General features: G+C 46.1%; 1 protein-coding gene across 6 annotated transcripts in view; it reads left to right on the forward strand.

Annotated features, from left to right (window-relative positions):
* The window catches only part of EXOC4 (exocyst complex component 4), a 394,149-nt gene that overhangs the window by 135,815 nt on the left and 235,862 nt on the right, over nt 1–22,472 (forward strand). Inside the window, exon 10 of one of the 6 annotated variants that reach the window (XM_044428757.1) lies at nt 13,132–14,009. The exons of the other annotated variants lie outside the window; for them this stretch is intronic. Within the exon in view, the coding sequence (XP_044284692.1) occupies nt 13,132–13,238 (107 nt within the window). The 3' untranslated portion in view covers nt 13,239–14,009. Of the gene's footprint in view, nt 1–13,131; nt 14,010–22,472 lie in introns of those variants that run through there. 6 annotated transcript variants of the gene reach the window in all.

Here is a 22,472-nt window from a genome sequence, read left to right on the forward strand (position 1 = left end):
TTTATTGCAACCTGTACTTGTCAGCCAGAACAATACTTTTCCTGTGCCTTTAATGAATATGCAAATACTTTTGTAGAGGCCCATTTCCTAGACGTAAAGCTGAATTTCTCCTGTGATGGGTGACTAGTTAATATATTAAAGTGAGATCCCAGAGTGAGGCAAATGCCTTTTTATAGCAGGAATGGTACCCCCTTTAGTGACAAGGCAGCATGGCCTCATTAGTTCGCGGTTGCTCAGAACTCCTCTTGGTTCCTTGTTTCGGATACGCTGTGCAACAAAGCCACCATTTTCTTTTCATTGCCGTCCTTGTTCTTGCTCCTGTGTGTAAACTTGTCAGAGAACTTTCTTTGAAAAAAACTTGGTGCATCTTGAAACATGGATTAAAACTTGAAACAATTCAAAACACCTTTAAGCAGCTGAAGCAATTCATAATAAAATACCCAAATTGGATAAAATAATTCAATGAAAAAGCCCCACCATTTGCCTAGGATTGGAGGAAGATCTCAGCCAGGTACCAAAAAGATGACAATCTTGCTGCCAGGAGGAACACTCTGAAAATGTGTAATATTGTAGTGAAGCTTTGCTTGCTAGAATAGTTGTATTATTAGTTACCTCTGAGGTCAGTGGGTGATTAAAAAGTTGCTCTTACTGTGGTGACTGTCCATATAAATTGGGTTTTCACTGGATGTGCATTACTGGGGCTGGAAAGCAAACATCGGTCAGGGGAGTAAGCAATTTCAATCTTCTGGCTTTCTCTACATTCTTATACCCAGCTTAAGAATGTGTGAAACCAACTGTGGGACAAAAGGTCCAGAAGCTTCTGCCTTGACTTCTGCCAACCGCTCACTCTGCGTTCCCTCCCCGGGCTTGCCCATCTTCTCCCATCATGTGATCACGCTGCTTTCTGCCTGGAAATAGACCTGCAGCCTGTGAAGCAGTTGTTAGAAAGGAGTCACATACTTTCTGTAGCCAGCCCCAGTTCACAGGTTGACCGCACTGCTCGGTTCCTCTGCAGCTTCTGAAGACTTTTCAAATGCAGCCCCACACAGTGTCCAAATGGCGCATAATTAAGGCACGTGTGACCCTACCCAGATCAGACCTGCTTGGAAACAAATTCAGCTGGAGCGCTAGGCACAGTTGTGCAAACACATCCTGGGCCACCACAAAAACTCGCGCCTCCGGGTTCAGGACAAGTTCAGGAGGGCACCCAAGGTGCAAGCCTAGAGTCTTCCACGGAAATGTGCCCCCGTCCAGTCCTTATTCTCTGAAATGCCATTTGGAACATTGGTTTCTTGTTTGGATTCCATTTCAACTTGTTCACCTTCATCCAGCCCATTACTGACATTTTGAACAAGCCTGGCTTTTTTGGATTCAGATGGAAAGGAGAGAGAGAGTTGGGTGCCATTCTAATGGCACTGAACCCGAAAACACTGGCCAGCCTCTACCAGGGTTTCATGCATGTTTAATGGCGTGGAGGACAAGATGGAATGCGAAGGCCAGTGACCAAGAATCATCTTGCATCACCTTCTAAAGCCATTGTTTCATGAAGGATCGGAGCCATAGAACCATGCTTCACAAGATGCTTCCATCTCAGGTGCTTCAGAAGGATGCCATGGTCGATAGTCCATGTGGCTATCCAGCAAGAACCATAGTGATGCTCTCCTCTGGTCAGTTTGCAGCAGAGCTTGTCCACCACGGTGTCCACCAGGTCTTTGTACCACAGGGAGCCTGAAGCTGGAGTGCAGTTGACTGGATAATTCTGCCTCACCCAGAAGCTCGTGCAGTTCTATGTCGCTTGTGCACTAAGCACTTGATGCCATGTGATTTTCCATTCTGGCTTCACGTCAGTGATTGTTGCTGATACATGCAGAGAAGAAAGCAGAGAAAATGCACCCATAATGAGTTGAGATAAATAGAAATAGAAGCTCTGGAAGGAGAGGAGAGAATTCTTTGCAAAGGAATGCTATTTGTGCTAGCAGCCCTATTCGTGTTTGTTTAGTTACTAATTAAATTTGTTTAAAGGCTGCCTATTAGCATCACACTCTCTGTGTGGCCTTTACAGTAACATTACCAACACCTAACCTGCAAGGGACTGCAGGTGGCGCAGTGGTTTAAACCGCTGTGCTGCTGGGCTGGTAGATTGAAAGGTCGCTGGTTTGAATTTGCACAACAGGGTGAGTTCCCATTGCTCCGTCCCAGCTCCTGCCCACCTTGCAGTTCGAAAGCATGCAAATGCGAGTAGATGAAAAGGTGCCACTTCGGTGGGCAGGTAACAGCGTTCCGTGCGCCTCGGTGTTTAGTCATGCCGGCCACACGACCACGGAGACTGTCTGCAGACAAACGCCGGCTCCCTTGGCTAGGAGACGGAGATGAGCACCGCCCCCCAGAGTCAGGCATGACTGGACTTAATGTCAAGGGGAAACCTTTACCTTTACCTTTTAACATGAATAAAATAATACAATTAAAATACACAAGATAAAATAACATATAAATAATCAACAACAATAAAACCTAAGTTAGTAAATTAAAACCAGTGCACATTGATGTAAAAATGATCTAACTGGTGCCATTAGTGTGCTGGAAAAGAAAAGTTTTTGTCAGGTGCCAAAGCTCAGCAGAGTAGGCACCTGGTGAATCTCCGAAGGTAACGCAGATGTATTACAATGTTGCCTGTAATATGTTCTTTAGCCCACAGTGATGCACTGAAGACTAGCCAGACCAGCCAGGGGTTCATCTATCCAAAAATGCTCTGCTTTGAAGGATCAGCCTCCAGGAGGGGTCCAGTCTGTGCTGTGCCGTTCTCCTTCCTTCTTTGCATGGCAAGGACTCAGGGTGGGGGGCAGAGTTGGATGCGCCTGACCCACTTGCGAAAGAGAGGCTGCACAGTGGGTTTGTGTCCCGCGTGACTGACATTAATTTGTATTTCAAGCATGTCACCTGCTTTCTCGTCAAAATGGCGCAGGAAGCTGGGAATGACAAAACGGCAGCACGCTACCTGTTACCTTGTGTGGAATTTAGAACTTTGTACATTCGGGAAGATGTATAGTAATCTTCCGGAGGGTCCGAGTAGGGCTCTCAGCAGTCTGAGTGCTGTTGAGCTTTATTACTCTGCAGAGTTCCTTACCCTTTCCTGCAGCGGGTGGTGGCAGAGTTAATAGCTCAAATGCGAACGGGGCGCATTCTTCAGTGTCCACCTCTCAGAAACCCGGCCCGTCGTGGCGCGATCTTGGGCAGAACCTGTGAATGGAGTCTTTGCAGCTTGCACAAAGTGTTCGGCGTCTTGACAGTACTGCCTTGACAGGAAGACCAAACCCACAGGGTCAGGCGGGAGGTGGAGGACCTCATTTCTCAAGCCATGAAGCAAGATTTCTAGAAGGTCGTGGCTCCCTTGGGTAGGTAGGGCATTGATGTGGCTTTGGCTGCGGCTACTCCCGTTTTTTGCTCGTGCCTCATGAATTAGCAGCAGCGCCGACGGATCTTCATGCAGATGGACTTGGAACTTCATTATGGCGAAGTAATGCCAAGTAATTGAATTACATGCAGGAAGACTGTACTGGGTCCTTTTCCCTTCTCCCTCATAATAAGAACTTGGATGCAAATGGGAGCGGCTAAGCAAATTCTAATGCATTTTAATGAAAGTGTGTGGAGTTGGAACGACGGGGTTTGATTGTCTGCATTGGGAGTTAATGACGCGGTTGTAGGAAGGCGATGTGGTGGAGAGTGGAGTGGCAGTCGGAATGCCGGTGGAATTAAACTGGCTAATTTTCAGGCTTGGACTCCAAATTCATTTCGTTTAAGTTGCGGGGTCCTGGGAAGGAGTGAGATACTGGCTTAACTCTTTATGCTCTTGCTTAAGGGTCAAGTCAGAAATAAATGCAACAATGAATTGAGGGCCTACCATTAAATAGCTTGTAGCTGTCCACTCACCTACGGCAGGTAAACATACCTTCCAGGTGAGCAACAAGGGAATGTTTTTGTAAACTTCATTCCCCCCGCTTTCCTGTTGTCAGATGTGTCATGAATGACTGACAGGGGTGTGTGTGTGGGTTGCGTCTGTAAATTGGACCAGTGTGTTATGAACAGAATTGTCCCTTCCCCCAAGAATTCATATGCTGCTTTCAGGAGGGATTTTATTTCGTTCCCTTCTAATCCTTTACTCAAATGAGGAGACAGGGAGAGGAGAGGAAGAACTAGTTCTTCATGAATTAGCTGTGGAATCCTCAGATAGCTACACATGTGAACATGTACCAGCCATTTGGGTTCTTGGGAATGTGGGGCTTTACCGGATGCCATGATGCTGCCGTTTTCCCCCAAGAGGAATGACAGAAGAGGGACCCTGCTGCATCAAATGCAGAGTCTGTCTAATCCAGCATCCTCTTCTCATGGTGGCCAGCTGGATGCCCATGGGCAATCCACAAGCAGAACGCCAGTGCTGTAGCACCCTCCCACCCATGCCTCCCAGCAGCTGCCGGGCAGAGGCACACTTCTTGTTATACTGGAGGTAACATGGTCGGCAGGTCAAGCAGCCTTGTTTATGTATCTGTGTCTTCTCCTCCGAGAGCTGTCTGACTTAGCAGCTATCAGCGTATCTCACGGTGCCAGTGGCATAGCTTGAGCATGCACTTAAGCCAATTAACTGCTGATTAACAGAGAGTCCTGTAGGACTGCTGAAGAGGTACAGAAGTTCAGTATTAAACCTTGGGCACTGCCAGTAAAGTTGGCCAAAAGGACTGCAGTCTGCAAGCATCTTGGGCATCTTATTATGTTTCAGGAAGGAACCCATGCGAGCATTTAGACCAAGTAGGGAAAGGTGTTGCTCCATAGCTGAGGGTCAGGAGCACAAAATGCTCCCTGTGGAGCTAGAATCATGGGAACGCTGCATTTCAGTTCCGGCGAGCTGGTCAGCCTTGACCTTGTCCAGGAGAGTCCGTTCCCCCACTCCCCTTCCACAACTGCCCATCAGGATCCAGTGCCCCCTGGATCTTGTGGCTAGGTGGAAGCCAGGATTGAGCTGGTGCCTACCCTATGACAGGCCCTTTTTGCTCATGGGTTTGCCTCCTTGTCCTGTATGTGCCGAGCTGAGCCGAGCCAAGCGTCTGCTCAGTTACATCCTGCTGGCTGCCTTTGGAGGACCCCTCGCCTTGGGTTCCACCCTGCTGTCATGCAAGCAGATCCACTAATTCCCCCGAATTCCACCAATGTATAGTTTTATGCGAAACCTTATGACGAGTGGGATCCCTTAGTCCCTCCGTGTGTTTTTAAGTAGGATTCTGACTCCTCGGGAAGGCTGAGGCGTGCTTGAAGACGTGCCAGGCATTTCATGTAGTAGCTTGGTGCTACATGCATCCCTAGTGGATATGTCCTGGTGGGAGCCCGAGAGGCTCCAGTGCCTCTGGAGGGTGCAAGCACTGGTACATCTTCTGTCCATACGCTGACTGCTGCCCTCCTTCGTGGGATGCCGATGGGTGCCAAGGATTGGACACCCTTGATCCCGGAGTAAGACAGATACTGAGCCCCTGGATTGTAATAGCCTCCCCAAGTTGTGGTTGTTGCTCAGCGTTCCTCTGAAAGCATTTGCCTGTTTGCTTTGCGGTGTTGCCAAGGGAACAGATCAGAATCAGGCTTGGAGAAATGTGTGCGGCTCTCTTAGCCGCACGTAAGCAAGGTTCTGCGCTAGAATGCAGAGTGGGAAGGCCGGGGCATGGATGGGGCCGGAGAGGAGCGAGGGGAGCGTGCACGGCTTCTGCTGCTCCGGTGAGGCAGGCGGCTTGGTGCGGGTGCTGCCGTCCGTGCGTAGGCGTGCAGAGCGCAGGGTGGGCAGACCTCCGGCTTGTAATTCGGCCTCCCTCTGTTCTGGCCTTGGTGAGAGGTTATTTTGGCGGAGAGTGGATTTAAGAATGACGTAGGAGAGCTTGGCTGCAGCGCATCAGGCATCTCCGGCTCCTGTTGGAATGCTGATTCATGGTTTGGTTTCCCGACGAGGTGCTTGTTGATGATGGGATGGTCGTTTTTATGCAAGCGGGCTGAGCCTGGGGAGAGGGGCAAGGGGCACCCTTCCTTTTCCCTGCATTAAGGTGGGGGAAGGCAAGCTGGTCCCCTCTTGGCTTCTTGGACCACAACCCAGTCATCCCCAACATTGGCCATACCGGGTGGGATTGATGGAGGTTGGAATCCCAACCCTCAGAGGTCACCCGTTAGCCTTTCTGTGCTTTATGGCCATAAGCCTTGATTCTCAGGCAAAGCTGAGTTGTCTCGGGACGGGGCAGCGGCAAGGACAGACTAAGAAACAAGGCCGGAGCTTTTTCTTCACAGCTGAAGAAGACAAATTGCTTTTTTTATTGCTAGCATCACAGTAAATACCAAACAAAGCACGGTAGCAAGCCAAAGGCCACTGATGATAAACTACCGTAATTAAGCTTAAGTGTAAAGATGATAGGAATTATACTATTAGGGGGCTTAAGTGTATTCTAAATATAAAGGTAAACTCACTTTGGGCTTCTTTACAGTGAATTGGAAAGGTCATTGGTAAGGTGGAGGTGAATACAGCACAGCAACAGCTACAGTGCAGAAAAGGCTCAACAATCAATTAGAGCTGTTTGTGGCTTGGGGTTGCCATGATTCCTGTTTTTTGGGGTTGGCATTTCACTGCCGCTGAGATGACAGGAAGGAGGGGAAGTCCTTTGTGTTGGAACAACCTTTGTGTTGTTATGTGTGTCGACCGTGTAGCAGAACCTGTGTGTTGTTGTTTATTTCCTCCTCCTGTGTGATTTATTTCCTCCCTCTGCATCACTCTCATTTCAACTCCTTAAAAGAGGCACGAAACACCCCAACCAATACTAAACGTGATGTAGAATAAGGAGTTAGAGCCCTTCAGGAGCAAAGCAAGTATCTCTTCTTCACATACTGGTGGATGGAGGTTTTCCCATGGAGACAAGGCTTATCTTGTGTGAGCATCACAGGAAGCTTAGCAGACACAGTGCCTTGGTTTGCCCTGGCAATTTAAATGGCAAATTCAGTGTCAGGAGGTACTGGGAAAGGAGCGGAGACTGAAAGCAGGGTGCTGCCCAACTTGGTGCCCTCCAGGGATGTTGGAGGAATGACCATGCTGGCCGAGTGTGCTGGAAGAAATGGAAAATGTGGGGGAAACACGCTTTCCCTACTCATGATTGTCCCCTTTTTTATTCTTTTCAAAACAAGTTGTTTGGGGCCTTCATAGCTCAAGCTGGGAGTTACACTCCGGGGAAGACAGTTTTATGATCACACCATGTGCAGTGGTGGGCGCCCCGTCTCAGACTGCGGAATTAATTCCCACAACATGAGTTAATGACTGTCAGCTCAGCTGGCTTTTCTGAAAGGTTAATCATTCCTGGATAAGATACTCCTGACACTGGCTTCATCTGGTTTGGGGGGGGGGGGGGGGCATCGTCACGACTGTGCCCTTCTTTGAGAGTTTGCCTTGAGGACCTGGCTGGCTACCACTGGAGACAAAAGATTGGACTACGTAACCCTCTTGGTCTTGAACCAGCATGGGATTCTTAACATTCAACATTGCGGCATTTTAAATGCTTTTCTGAAAAAGTTAATGGAGGTTTTATATAATGCTGGTTAAAGCTGTCCTTGAGTGAGAATAACAAGTATGTGCTGCGATGCTGAGAGTATATTTGAGTGTCAAGGCTATCACACTGATCGTTGCTTTAACTTAAATTGAGGTGCAGTTTTGCTTCTTCCGCTGCTGGTTGAAGAAAGCGAATGTTGGGGAAGAGCGTGTGCATGGATTTCGCTTTTGCGGGGAGGCTAAAGAGGCTTAGTCCTACTGGATCTCTGTAGCTGTTGAACATACTCATACATTGCCTTGACTGAATCGAAATTGGGGGTGGGGTCATGATTTTAGGTTGCTGTTGTCCCAGGTCAGTCCTTGGCCTGTCCAGTTATGGCAGCTTTTCTATGCGATAGGGGAAGGCATCAGTCAAAAACTCCCAATGGAGGAATAGGAAAGCAGTCGTAGATGCAGGCTTAAGAAACTGGAGGCTCATAAGTTGAAATAAACGAGCCCCAGAAATTGTAATTCAGCGAGAAGGCTAGGAATGTAGCACTTGTGGGTGCGTCTGGTGAGAAATTTTAACAGCATTGCTTTTGGGAACAGCTATTCCTTATGTCTGAGCAGGCACTTGGGAAATGTTCAGACAGCGAGTTATCCTATAAACAAACCAATTTTCCTATAAACATAGGAAGAAGATATAGAGCAGTTCATCAGAGGCCTTGCATGGTCCTCCACCATTTTGGCGGTGACCCCTACATTGTGGAGCTCTTTGCCTGTGGGGAGTTAATGAGTGCCACATTACCAAATTTTAGGGTAATTATAAATATGATTTTGTTTCACTGGGCTTTGGCCTTGATTATTATTCTTAATGCTGTGGCAGGTTACCATAATTGTATGTATGTATGTATGTATGTATTTATTTATTTTATTTAAAACATTTCTATGCTGCCCCATTCGCCGAAGCCTCGGGGCAGCTCACAACATAAATTAAAATATAATACATTAAAAATATAAAACAAATTAACAATATAAAATAAGTCGCCCTGGCCAGATAAAATAAGCAAATAATATTAACAATTAAAACGACGTTTAAATAAAAAGGTCTTCACCTGGCGCCGAAAAACAAATAACGACGGCGCCAGGCAGACCTCCCTGGGGAGCGCATTCCATTTTAGAGTTGGTGGTTATACTCTAGCTGTCTTTTTTGTTGAGTTCTTTTATTATTATTTCATATTTTATTGTAATTTGAGGTAGCAACCCACTCTGAAGGCCTTTTGGGTGGGAAGCAGTCTAGAAATAATAGTAATAACCTTAAGTTAATGCATTTCGAGCTCACGAGTTGCTCCGTTTACCCCATGGACTAGATTTGAAGAGGACCCTATAACTGGAAAGCATGCTTTCTCCTGTGTCTGATTATTCACGGACAACACACTCTAAACTCACGTCAACCCGTAAGTGTTTTGTCATGATGTGTCTTAACACATCGTGCTATTGCCTCACAGTTAGAGCCAAGTTTTCTGCAGTGCCAAAGGAATTACTTCTGTGAGCCAAGCCTGAATCTGTGAAGGCTTTCAAGAAAAAGGGTTAGCCAAGGAGCAAAGGTTCAGAGAAGATCTTGTAGAGAAGAAGGAGCTGCCGGATGGAACCAGTTCCCAACGAAGCGGAATTGATCACAGACCAGGGAAGTGCGTGAATGTCAGGGTTGCTCTAACTATAATCAGGCTGACGGACAGACTTTCAGCGTGCCTTTCCTAACACTCTACATTTTCCCAGAAAAATAATTGTGTCCCTTATTGTCATATTTACCTATGAGAATTCTCCTCCTATGTATCATGTAAAATCTGGAGTGCAGTTCAGGTTTTTCTAAAAAAGCTACATGGACTAAAATTCTTCCACCGGTTCTCTTGAGTGTCTGTTCATTTAAACAGAGGTAGATAGTTTTGGTTCTCTGGCTCTCCTCTTAAAGTCTCCTCCTCTCAGGAAGAGAAGGCCCTTCTACTGTGTATTCATCAGATTGTCCAATTTTGTTATAACAGCATGCAATTTGAGGAAGTCAAAATGGTTGTTTAGTGATCAGGTGGCTTATGTTCCCCTAGTCAGTTAGGATGCAATTTAAATAACATTCCTGAGGAATTTACAGTCAACACAAAGAACAGATTTGCATTACTGAACTCAACTGACCATGAACCAGAAGACCTGTGGACTGAAACCAGAGACATTCTTAGGAAAAAGACAATTCCTGTAGCAAAATGGAAAGAAAAGGCCTTGATGGATGACGGAAGAAACATACTCGCCAAGGATGTTTGAGAAGCCAGAACAAAAGGTGACAGAAATAAGCTCAAAATCCTGACTGCAACTTTTCAGCAACCATCACATGGAAGCAAAAAGAACATTTGTAATGGCTAGTGCAAAGAATTAGAACAACAAGAGATAAAAAACAAGAGGCCTCTCCTAAAAGATCTAAGGAATCCGAACGAAATTCAAGCCTAGATTAAGAATGCTGAAGGACCAACAGTGGAACATACAATTTGACCTGGAGAAAATACAGAGAAGATGGAAATAATGTACAGAAGAACTCTGCAGAAGAAGTGAAAGGAAAAGCCTGAAACATTAGACAATGAAGTGAAATTGCTCTGAAAGCACTTGGAAGGACGAAAGCACCAAGAGGGAAGGACGAAAGCACCAGGATACCAATACAGCTGTTCCAAGCTGCAGAGACTGAACTGGTCCAGGTTTTACAAAAGTGTGCCACCAAATCTGAAAAACAAAATAATGGCTTGCTGATTGGAAGCATCCACTGTACATTCCAATCACCAAGAAGGGAGATGCTAAGGAGTGCTTAGGACCGCAAACAAAGTGATGCCCAAGGTGGTTGTGATAAAGAATTTTACCCTACCTGGAGTGAGAAGTGCCTGCCATTCAGACTGGATTCCGAAAAAGGAAGAGGCACTCGAAATTGTATCGTAAATATATGAATTTTAGAAAAAGTCCCAACTATGTTTTATAAACTACAGCAGAGTCTTTAACTGTGTGGATCATGAGAAGCTACGGATGGTCCTGAGAAAATGGGTGTGCCTGAGCACTCGATTGTTCTGATGCATAACGTGCAATGTGGACAAGAAGCTACTGTTAGGACAGAATATGGAGAAGCAGAAGGGTTTCCTGCTGGTAAAGGCACCAGACAAGAGTGGATTTTATTTCCCAATCTTTTCAGTCTGCATGCAGAACATATCCTAAGGAAAGCTGAATTAAGATCAGAGTGAAAATTGGCAGAGTGAAAATTGGCAGAAGACCCATCAATAATTTAAGATACACAAATGATCCCGTTCTACTGGCAGAAAGCAGCAAAGCATTGAAACAGCTTATGAAAGAGAAAGAAGCAAGGGCAAGGGTAAGACTGCAGCTGAACATTAAGCAGACCAAAATAATTAAAACTGACTACACAAAGTTGATGTCAACAATGACTAATTTTAAATTGTGAAAGATTTTGCACACCTTGGCCTAAGCATCAATTCAAAGAGAGACTTCAGCCAAGAGATGTGAAGAAGACTGGGCTCAGAAGGGCAGCAGGGAAGGAACCAGAAGCGATCGTCAAGTGCTAGGACAAAGCTCATCCACACAACGGTGTTCCTGATCACCGTGTATGGTGTGACAGCTGGTCACTGAAAGAAGCAAAAATGGATGCATGTAACACACGGTGCTGGAGAAGAGCTTTGTGGACCAGCAGAAAGATGACTTGATGGCATGTAACAAGAGCAAAAATCTAAAAAAAGCCTGTTTGCTTTAAAGCAAATTAATAAGTTCATTTCATCCTGCTGAGCGAGATGATCTATGTTCCCTTCCTTGCAGTGCGATGTGTGGGCCGCTAGGCATGCGAGTATTTCCTTATTATTTAAGCATTTGCTCATCACTCATTTCCCTCGTACAGTTAGAAAACTGTAAAAACGGCGATAACGAAAACGCATTAAGAGGCACAATCCTCTTTGCACTAACGTACAGGAGGCTAGATGGGGTGCGGGGACTGCTATGGATGCGGGGCCACATGGCTGGCTGGTAGACTGGTAGCAGTTCTGGCTGCCCCACAAGGACTCTGTGAGCAGGGCGCTTTGGAGGAGCCAGCCAGCATCCCGATCTGGCCTGCTCCACTGGCATGAAGGGCAGGCATCTGTGTGGACCTGAGTGTGAAAACCAGTGCAGCCATGTTGGATATCCTTGGCACACTCCATTTCCGGTTGCATTGCTATGGCTGTCAGTAGCCACAGGTTGACAGGCTGGGAAGGAATATTACATGGCATGTGTAATCGGCGATTGCCCACCCTGCCAGGTCCCAGCAGGGCAAAGGATACACAGGCATCTCCAAGTACAGAGGTTTCTATCTGGTGGCTGGATTGGCATCTAAACAAAATCAAGCCGCAGCACAGTCAACTGTCTGTTCAAAGAGAAACACAGTCCCTGAGAATTTATGGTCAAGGGAGTGGGAATAATGGTTATGTCGGAGGGTGATGTCTTCATGTCACATGGAACATTCTGTTTTGAGTACCAAGCCTGGCTTTTAAGATTCCCCCTTGTACTTTCCTAAGCAAGAGTGAAGCCTTGTTTTCTTGTCAAAAATAACAGGACATCAGAGTGTTTGACAACTGGGAATGGGAAAATGAGCAAAAACTCAAGTTTCTCCAAACATCAGCTCATTCCTGGCCACTCTTTAATTTGCTCACATATTTGTGATTTCTGCTTGTTTGCACAAACAAGAAAATTGCAGAAAACAGCTCTTGCATGTGAAAGTGGAGTTTTAAAAGTTCACACATTTGCATCGATTTCCTGCACAGATTAAAGCGTTTTGAGAGAGTTGTGCATTTCTCAAAACTTAGCATTTTGAGAAAACAGTGCATTGTACAGGAACACATTTTGCAAATACACAAAGTTGGGAATTTGCAAACAGTTGCTGAGAAAATGTGCTTGTTTGATTTCAGGATTGCAGATGGCAAACGTTCAGGTTATTTGCAAACTAGAGCAAAATTCTTGTACATCCCAGTCGGCAACATCGCCTTGGCCATCTTTCATATCTTGATCACAAACATATCCCTGTCAACAACCTTTCCACAGAGATTCAATCAGGCTTTGGTCTGCAGTAGGGGAATATACAAATTGAGAAACACTCTGTAGAAGTTGGAGAAGTGCTTTAAAAATATTGCATCAAATAAAGTAGTACAGGCAGCCCCTGAGTTACAAAAATCCAAGTTATGAACAACAGACTTACGAATGAACTGCCATAAAGTCTATTAATTTTTAAAAATTACTGCAGAAAATCATCATCACCTTAAAGGGAGAGAGGGGAGAGAGATGGGGCCACCGAAGCATCACTATAGAGAGAGAGGAAGTGAAAGGGGAGAGAGGGAGGTCTCCAAAGATGCTTTCCTGTCCTGCCCACCCAGACAGGGAACTCTGTCTGGCATTTCGGGGGGGGGGGATATTTGTGGTTTTACTATTTTCATGGGGTCTTACACCCCAATCCCTGTGAATATGGAGGGCCAACTAAACATGATCCAAATTACATATGGATTTGACTTAAAGATGAATTTCTCTTTCCTTAGGAACTGAACTCGTCTGTAACTTGGGGACTGTCTGTATTTCATCCTCATGCCCGGGTTTAGATTGCCACTGGAAGAGCAATTTTTATCTTGTATTTTTGGAAAGCTAATTTTTGTTGGAGCAGCAATCAAAGCTTCAGCTCTGCTGAACTCACATTTTATTATCCTTGACTTGCACAGAGCTGCTGTTTTGCGGCTGCTTAAGCCATGGCGTTTCTCTGGCTTTGGGACAAGGTCTCCTGAAATTACCTCCCAGCTGCAAATTAGTTGGATTGTCCCTAACCATTTATAGTTGCCTCTTCCCTCTATAAACAAAATATTTCTTTGTTCATAGTGTAATTTTCTAGATTAGCCATTATTAATGCGCTCTCTTAAAACTGAATTTCCATCTGAATTATTTCATTACTCCCCAACCAGCCAATTATGCCTCTAATGAACAAAATAATTATACTGGTACCTACCACTCTCAGGATTTTCCTCTGAGATCCTGAATGCTCTGGCTTCACGGGTCCAGCACATGGTTATAACTGTGAATGAGCCTGCCAGTCTACGTGGAAGGAGTTTCAGAGGAAATGTCTTTCAGGTAGCTGGAATAATGCACACATGCTGTCATTGGTTTGGTGAAAACAAGCGTAGCCGAATCCGCTTGCGTACCAAGGGAGGGGAATTTGCCTGACTATATTCCATGCTCTTCTCCCTGCTGGGCCAATGTCACTGCTTAAATCAGGAATTTTGTGATCAGCACTTTTTTATACAGGCCCAGAAATGGCTCTTTTATTTATTTAAACTGCCCACTTACCAAGAGTCTCTGGACAGTCCTACGAAAAGAAAGTAAAGCACAGCATCATCTTATATAAAATCTCTATTCAAATGACAAACCTTAAAATGTTGGGGAAATAAACAGGTTTTGGGCTGGTGCCAAAAAGAATAAAGCGTCGGCACCAGGCGAACTTTTCTGGAGAGCGTATCCCACAACCGGGGTGCCACCACAGAGAAGGCCCTCCTCCGGGTAGCCATCCTCTTAATCTCCTTCAGGGAGGGCTCCTGAAGCAGGACCTCCGCCTCAGACCTCAAGGGGTGGGAGGTCACACAGAGAAGAAGGCATTCCTTCAGATATCCAGGTCCTAAACCGTTGGTGGCTCACCATCCTGTGAAATGAGCAGGTTTCTGACTAGAAAGCCGCATGTCTGGCCCTTCTTCAGTAGAGAAGAACATCTTCCCTGCTGTGGACGAGGTCTTGACACACATCCCCCAGCGTAAGCAACGAGCTGCAGGGTTGAGGAATGCAGTGCTCCAGGCCTAGTTTCTGGAGTAGTTAGCCGAGCACCAGCTCAGCCTCCTCCGCAGGAGCAGGTTCTCTCTTTCCACAGAAATTCTTATAAAATGCATTCTCGCACTGAAGAGCTAGTGAAGAAGACTCAGATTCAAGCATCGGGCACTTGTGTTTGACACAAGCCTGGCAGCTTCAGTCCCCGTCTTCTTCAACTGGATCTAACCTGTTCATCATTCCTCGCTTGCTCCCTGTGCTGTGCGCCTCAGCTCGGCCTTTGGAGAAGAGGATTTTTTGGGGGGCGGTGTGCCAGGCCCAGCCTCTAGTTCAGAATGCATTAGCTTATTCCGTGGATTAGCCCCCTCCTCTGGTCCATGGCTGATAACCTCTCCTTGGACAAGGTGCTTGAGCGGGAGGCTGCCGGCCTGCGCCAGGCACTCTTGAATGAAACGGAATTTCCAGATCCCTTTCAGTGGAACGCAAGGCCTGGGTTTTGGTCGGAAATGGACTTGACTGCCCTGTGGGATGCTCTTTGCTGGCAGAGGGACACAGGAGTGTGATTTCGTTGATTCTCCTGCCCCTCTGGGCAGTTTTCGATTCCATTGACCAAGGCACCTTTTTGAAAGGGCTCTTTGGGCCGCTGCTTTCCCACCTGGATGGCCAAGTCCACAAGGCGGTGCTGGGAGTCTATTGCTCCACCCCTTGGAGTGGCGCTGCAGCGTGCTGCAGGACTCTGTTTTCCTGCCCAGTGTGTGCATGAACCTGCTGGAGGTCAACCAGCCAGTGGGGGAGGCCTCCCCCTGGAGCTCAGCACATCCAGCTGACTCAGCGGGCATTCGGAGGGCAGGCCTGGACGCCGAATCAGACGGAATGAGGAATGCTAAACGGTGGTCGAGTCCAGACAAGAGGGCCAAGGCTCCGATAAATTTCGAGCAGGTCCAAAACAGGGCAATGAGATTGTTACCTGGGATCGGCTGCAGGGAACAGGCGACGGCGGTGTTTTCCACTTGCACTGGCTGCCAGTCTGTGTGTGGGCCCAATTTGAAGTGCTGACATTAACATTCAAGCCCCAGACAACTTGGAGCCAGATCAGCTGCGATTTCTCCTCCCATATACACCTGCCCAGGCCCAAGGTCATCCTCAGTGGTCCTTTCCTGGGACCTCCGCCCCCCCTCCCCAACCCACGGAGGTGAGCTGGATCGCTCCTTCAAGAAGTGTCTTTTCTGCTGTGGCATCCCTAGCTGTGGAATGTTCTTCCTAAAGAAGTTTGCCTGGTGCTACATGAGGTTCTTTTGCAGATCAGGTAAAGACCTTTCTATTTTCCTAAGCATTTTAGCTTTTCATTTTTTACATCTCGCCCATATTTTAAATCTTTGCATTCCTGCTAGTGAAAAACAGGCAGTGTGGTATTGTGCAGGAAAGAGTGAGACCTATAAATGAGCAGGATTCTTCCCATGGCTTTTTCTAGTGAAGCTTGTAAACTGGATCAGCGGGCTTCCGACAGAAAGGCAGTGATATGGAGAGCTTGCAAATAAACGCAGAAGGCTTGACTTTCTTTTCCTGTGATTAGTATGCACATGCCGCTGTTCTTTCCTTCACAACAGAAATAGATTGTGTGGCTGAAGGATGGGATCCTCGCGCCTCCGTTTTGTAGCCCTCCACAGGGGTGGGGGGTGGGGGGGACTAATTTTAATCAATTCTCAGCCTGTCCTTCTGGCTTATCATTGTCAAACGGCTGCATCTTTCCTGCTCATCAATGTCCTATTAGGAGTAAATCTGAACTCTTTGATTATTAAAGTGGATGGAAAATAACAGCTCTGTGTGTGGCCAAATAGCTACTCATCAGATGGATTTTTGATGGGGCCTGATGGTTTAATGCAAACCTTAATCAAAAGCTCAGAGTTGTTTTTTTCCCTGCTGGCTTTTAACGTCATGCGTGGAATTACATTCTTTGTCTCTGTCGGTCTCCTTCCCTGGTACTTACGCACCTGGCCAGGGGTGGCACTGAAAAATCACAGCATCTCCAAGGTGTCACCTTGGGCTGCGGAAGCCAAAACAAGCAAGAGCCTCATGGCCTTTAGGCAGCCTGTCCAGCCTGATGCCCTCCAGATGCATGGGGCTAGAGCACCCAGAATCCCTGTCCAGCATGGCCCTGCCATCCTCTGGAGAGCATTAGGCTGGTGAAGGCTTTTCTGTACAGTATCAGATCTGCCAATGATTCCAGCTTGGAAGCTTCACGCTCAGTGCACTCCTTGGAAATTTTCTTTAGAGTTGTAGGAAGTTATGTTTTGTTCCGGGATGTTCTAGGAGACTGAGCTGCTTCCCCCCACTGGTTTTCTCACAAGTATAAGTTTAAATATCAGATTCCAGTATCGATATCTGATCTGTGAGGGGTGAGAAATGTTTGCATCAAAATCAGATTGGTTATAGCTGTTGAGTAAATGGTTCCCACTCAAGACCCTGGGTTGGATCCAGACTTAATCCTGACTAACGTAAATCCCCTTGATCTCTCTAATTGCGACCAAGTCTGAATTCAACTTATTGGCTGTAATAAAGATGAAATTCTGAAATAAACATTGATTTCCTTCTGAGAAAATCTATAAAAATGATAATTATTATAACTGTGGTGGGTTTATTCCCTCCTGATCCTCTTTTTCATCCTGTTTTTTAGATTGTGAGCCTGTGGGCAAGGAGCATCTTTATGGAATTTATTTAAGCCTCTTATACTAGAACAGAATAAAAATGCTTCCAATAAAATGTAGCTTCTTCATCTTTTAAAGTGTGTCTTAAAACTTCTGAGCTTCATGAGCAAGTCTGGAGCTGTATTCTTTTGCATTGTAATGCGAGTTGCTGTGTTACAGCCTATTATATTCATTAACATGGGGGTATCCTGGCAGGTCATGAAGCTTAGGACCAATATTTCTCAGGGGCGCTCATGCTCTGTCTCCTATATAAAGTGAAGGAAACTCAGATTAACTGTGTTTTCCCCCAGCGACAGACACAATCCTGCCCTGTTCAGTTGTTTTTGCGAGCATTCCAGGTGGATTCGGAAAACACACTTCACCATCTTTAGGAAATGTTTCAGGGGGAAGGGGTTGCGTACTCTACAGTTAAATGCTTCTTGCAGGATTTGCAGTTCTGCAGTTTACACTGTTGAGCAACGTACGATAGCACATTGGAGGCATTAGCATGGCATTTGTCGAAATAGGTGCCAAATTCTGCCCCCTGCACTGCCAAGGGGTACGTTTTGGGACAAGTTCGTGCTGAAGCAGCAGTGCAAACTGGCTTCTTTTCTTGCCGGTTCCCTACTGTTCTGGTGCTCGAACAACCAACCGCACTCGGGGTTGAACAAGTAATTTTTTTTATCACATTCTGTTCTATTTTTATCATATTTTATCACATTTCCTATTCCTAAAACGACTTTGTTCGAAAAGGAGAAGGTTATGAGATGCTCTTACGGCCTGCTTGACAATGGAATTTCCACATCCTGGAACCAAACCAAATTGTCTGCAGGTCTGTCTGCCCCTGCTGTGTCCAAAGCCCTTTGCATTAGATTTGCATGCCCGTTCAAATGCTGAAGTAGACCGATTTAAGACCAGCCCTTTGGACCTCTGGACAAATCATTTGTCATCTTCAACCGCTGTGTTCCCCAGGCAGGTGGAGGACCCTTTAGGTGGTGGAAAAGGGCATGCCTTAATTAGTACTTTCATGGGATGGATTCATGCCTCTGGGGCTTTCTCCAGCAACAAGGTGTTGGAATACTCCTGGCAAGAAAAAGTCACTGGGGCGCGAGGAAGCGAGTCTTTGCAGAAGGGACACTGTGACATGACCGGCTATAGTTTGCTGATATTTATTTATTATTTATTAAAATATTTCTATGCCGCCCCTTGCCAAAGCCTCGGGGCGGCTTACAACACAATAAAATACAATAAAATACAAAAATAACAATATAAAATTAAAATTAACAATATAAAATAAATAAAAAATATAAAAGAAGTCGCCCTGACCAATAAAAGAAGTCGCCCTTGGACAAGGTGTAGCCTTCTGGCCTGAAATACAGCTACATTCTTCATCATGGCCTCTGTGCATCACACACATACGGGTTTAAGTGTCAGTGGAAGGCCTAGGTCAGTTAGCAAATGGTTTAGGGTTTATTAAACAGATCTCCTTAAATCATAACATGCAATGATAATCACAAGAACTAAAGATGGTGATCTGATGCCCATTCCTTCCTTGATCCCTGATTGGGTGGGACTTAGTCAGGTAGCTTGTCCTGAAAGGAGGAAGGAGTTTCTGTAAGGGGGGGGGGGTGCTGTGAGTTTGTGACTGGCCCGAAGCCACTCAGCTCCATGACTGAGTGGAGCCCAGAACCCAGATTTCCTGAGTCAGAGCCCCACACTCTTAACCACGAAGCGTGGCTCTTTCCACTGGTTGGTCCTTCCCACAGTGGCATCCTGAAGGAGGTTGTAGGATGCATAAAGCTTACCCAATGCTTGCTTGGTGGGTTGCTTGCTAACATTAAGAGACTGGGTTATATCTGGCCTGCACAACATAAGATCTGCCAGGCACCTGACAGCTCTCCTGTTTTTGACATTCGGGCAGACAGCAAAACCCAGATGTTCACGAAACCTTTGGACTCTGCACGTGGTGAATGGGCTCTGCATGGCATGCTGTGACACAGCTCCTGCAGGCCTGGGAAATGGGGAAACAGGGGTGGATCCCTGGATGTGGAACATTTTGTTTTTCAAGCTCAGGTTCTTCTCTGACCAGGGCCAGCTCCTCTAGGAGACATGGTGAGACTCCTGCCTCAGGTGGCAGATCTGGGTGGGCTTGGGGGCACATCGACGCTGGGTCAGGTCTGGCCTGCCCTGCCCAGCTACTGCTTGTTCCAGCTACCTGCATTCTGGGCTATCGAGTCGACCGCCACACTTGCCACATTCCCCCAGCTGGCCCCTCTGACCACTTTCCTTCTTCCTCTCCCGCCGTCTCCCTGAAAAGGGCACCTCAGAGATGGGTGCTGACACCTCCATGGAACTGAAGCTCATCCTCTAAATTCTTAATGCTGTCTATTTGCCATGTTGGAAGAGTTTATGTTCATTTATCATTCACCCTAATTATTTACCTCCCTTCTTCCTTTTTGCCACATTAATTTTGGATTGCCTTGTCTTAGTAGTGTTTGGCTTTCAATTTGTTCAGAACTGCAAAATGCATAATTTTCCTTCTTCTGGAATATTTCTGTAGCATCCAGATGAAATTAGCAAATATTATTGCATTTAAATCTTTTGTCTACCACAAGGAAAATTAACACGCTTTCTTTCTAAGTATTCCTTTAAAGGGAGAGCTAAAGGAGCCAAGTAGTATAGCTTCCAGGAAAATATTTTATCTTCAGAAAATGTTTTTCTGACAGAATACACTTTAGTTCTTTGCACTTGATGGTGTGAAAGAAGATGGAGATCTGGTTTGGGTTATTAGGAAGGCAACTTTTGCCCTTCATTCTCTTCTCTGTGATTTTCCCTTATAATGCTGATAAAAGCTCTGGGATCTGAGGCTGAGCGTGGCTTGGAAGTTTCCAAGCTGTGAAAAGGTTCTTGTTAAATGGCTATTTTGGATTAAAGTGAAATGCACAAAAAGGAATTTAAGTTCTAAAAGTTGAATGTGTGCATATTGCGACTTCTGCTGGTTTCTCTGGTGCCAAGTTAAATTAAATTTTGGCACAATCCACCTGAAGCTCCTTTAAGTGTGCAAGAACATGTTTATCCTCCTCCTGACCTTCCACGAATTTCAGCTGGAATTCCACAGTCGAAGACAGAATAGCCCTCAGATCAGCTATAGGAGAAAGGGGGTCACTTGCCACTAAAGTCTGGCTGGTATGTAAGCTGAGAACAAACACAATTTTCGGTACGTCTTTGTTTGTTCTATGCATTTATATTCTGCCATTCTGCTAAAGAGCTCCAGGCAGCGTATTTGGCCCAAACCCATTTTAATTCTTGGAACGGCCCTGAGAGGTAGGTTAACTTGAGAAAGAAGGAATGACCCACGGTCTTCCTATACAATGTATGCCTGAGTGGGGGATTTCAGCCAGCTCTCCTAATTACACACTCCAAATTGGAAATTGGATTTCACATTCCAACACAGCTGTCCCCACTGACTGGGGAGTTGTTCTCCAGCACATCTGGAGGGTACCAGGCCTAAAGCCTGCTTTAACCACTCTACCACACTGTCAAAGATACTGGTGTTTCTTTTTCACTCTCAGAACAAGTGCCCCTTTCTCTGTCTTGTTACTCCATTTTGAATGCTGACCCTGGCATTAACAGATTTTATTTGTTCTGTCTGTCTTTGATGTGAGCCCCACCTGTCATCAGGCCCTCAGGGTGACTTACAAAAAGATTAATTTGCATTTTTTGATGGATCACACAGAGAGCTTTGGCTGTTGGGTGGTATAGAAATATTACCAACCTGGCGTAAGACCAATTTTATGATGTCACACTATGGAAGTTCAGGATAAAAGCAATTAGCACTTTTAAAAACAAAAACCAAGCAACATATAATTAATCTACAGGTGATTTCAAAGCTGGGAAGATTAAATGGTCTTTCTGTGTCACTGAAATGACATCAAAACAGTAGAAAGCAAAGCAAAACACCAGAGAAGTCTTCCAGAGGGAAACATGCACGTCTCTGCCTGGGCGCCTCCCCCAGCGACGTCCTTGGCCCGTACAACGCGTCAGCTATTGCCGGTGGCTGGTTCTCCTGGGGGAGGCCTCTGCCGAAGATCGTCAAGGCAGGCAGGCCTACTGGGAGAACAGCTGTCCTTCAGCCATCCTGGTCCCAAGCCAAAAAGGTGTTCAGGCGCAAAGCAAGCGCTTTGAACAAGGAATCAGTGAGTGCAGCAGGTGTAGCGCAGGCACGCTGTGACCACAGTGCCCTGCCCTTTTAAAGTGTCTCGGTTGTATCTTGGGCTAACATCCATTTCTTCACTGCCTTCGGACGGTGTCCTGATTCTGTTGCCAGTCAGCATATTGGGCCGTGCCCGAGTGTCCTTCCCTTCCCTTCCCTTCCCTTCCCTTCCCTTCCCTTCCTTTTTTTTTTGAGGGAGAGAGAATGAGAATGGCGGGCTGCTTTGCATGTCAAGGCAGCCTGTTGGCTCGCCAGTCACTCCTGTGTGAACAGAAGGCTGAGCCAGAGTCGCTCTGGCCTGGTCTAGGAGCGCTGGGGGTACGGCATTGCAGTAGCCAGATGCAGAGGCCCCCGGAGCCTGGTTCACTGACTTCGGCCCATCTCCATCTTCGCTGGGCCACAGCCAGCGCATCAGCCCAAACTACTGGAAGGTGCGTCTCCAATGAGTCAGAAAAATGAAGCCTCAAAGTCCACCATGCGACTATCAGAGATAATTTCTTTGAAATCTCACTTCTTCATGAAGCTTAGAAAGAATCTGGCCATGGTTCTCCCAATAATCCCTGTTGTTTTTTCTAGCAGAATGGATGTTCTGGATGGCATACAAATTTTATAAATAAATAGATAGATAGATAGATAGATAGATAGATAGATAGATAGATAGATAGATAGAAGTGTTCTCAGCTCTGGAGATCAAACTGCCCATCCACTTACACTGGGTCAGGAAAGGCCGTCCCCATGACATAGGAGTGGGAACATGATGCAGTGAACTCTTCATTAATCTTTATTAAAATGGAAGACAATATCTAGGATGTAGTAAAGCCCCTAAATAATGGCTAAATAAACAAGAGGAACTGAGGGTCACTTTTTAAAGTCACGTTGCATGTAGGTTCTCTGATGTAAGAATCCTCGGGGCATTGCTCTGCGTTGTTTTCATTCATGAAGCAGGGCCTGCTGCCGGTGAGAAGGAAGGCTTCTGTGCTGAGGTTATGGAATGCAGCGGGAGGATTTTGTCTTCCAAAAATCCATGCAAATAAAAATTTTGTGCATTGGAGAGAGAGAGTGTATAGGCCAGCTTACTCCTTGCGTCACTCTTTGCTTTGCTTCCTTCTCTACCGGGCAGAGATTTTTACTTTATTTTAAGTGTCGAGGACATTTAAAAATGGCTTCTGTCACCTGTCCG

The sequence above is a fragment of the Varanus komodoensis genome, unplaced genomic scaffold (genome assembly GCF_004798865.1).
Source record: "Varanus komodoensis strain SLA01 unplaced genomic scaffold, ASM479886v1 scaffold1, whole genome shotgun sequence".
NCBI classification, from domain to species: Eukaryota; Metazoa; Chordata; class Lepidosauria; order Squamata; family Varanidae; genus Varanus; species Varanus komodoensis.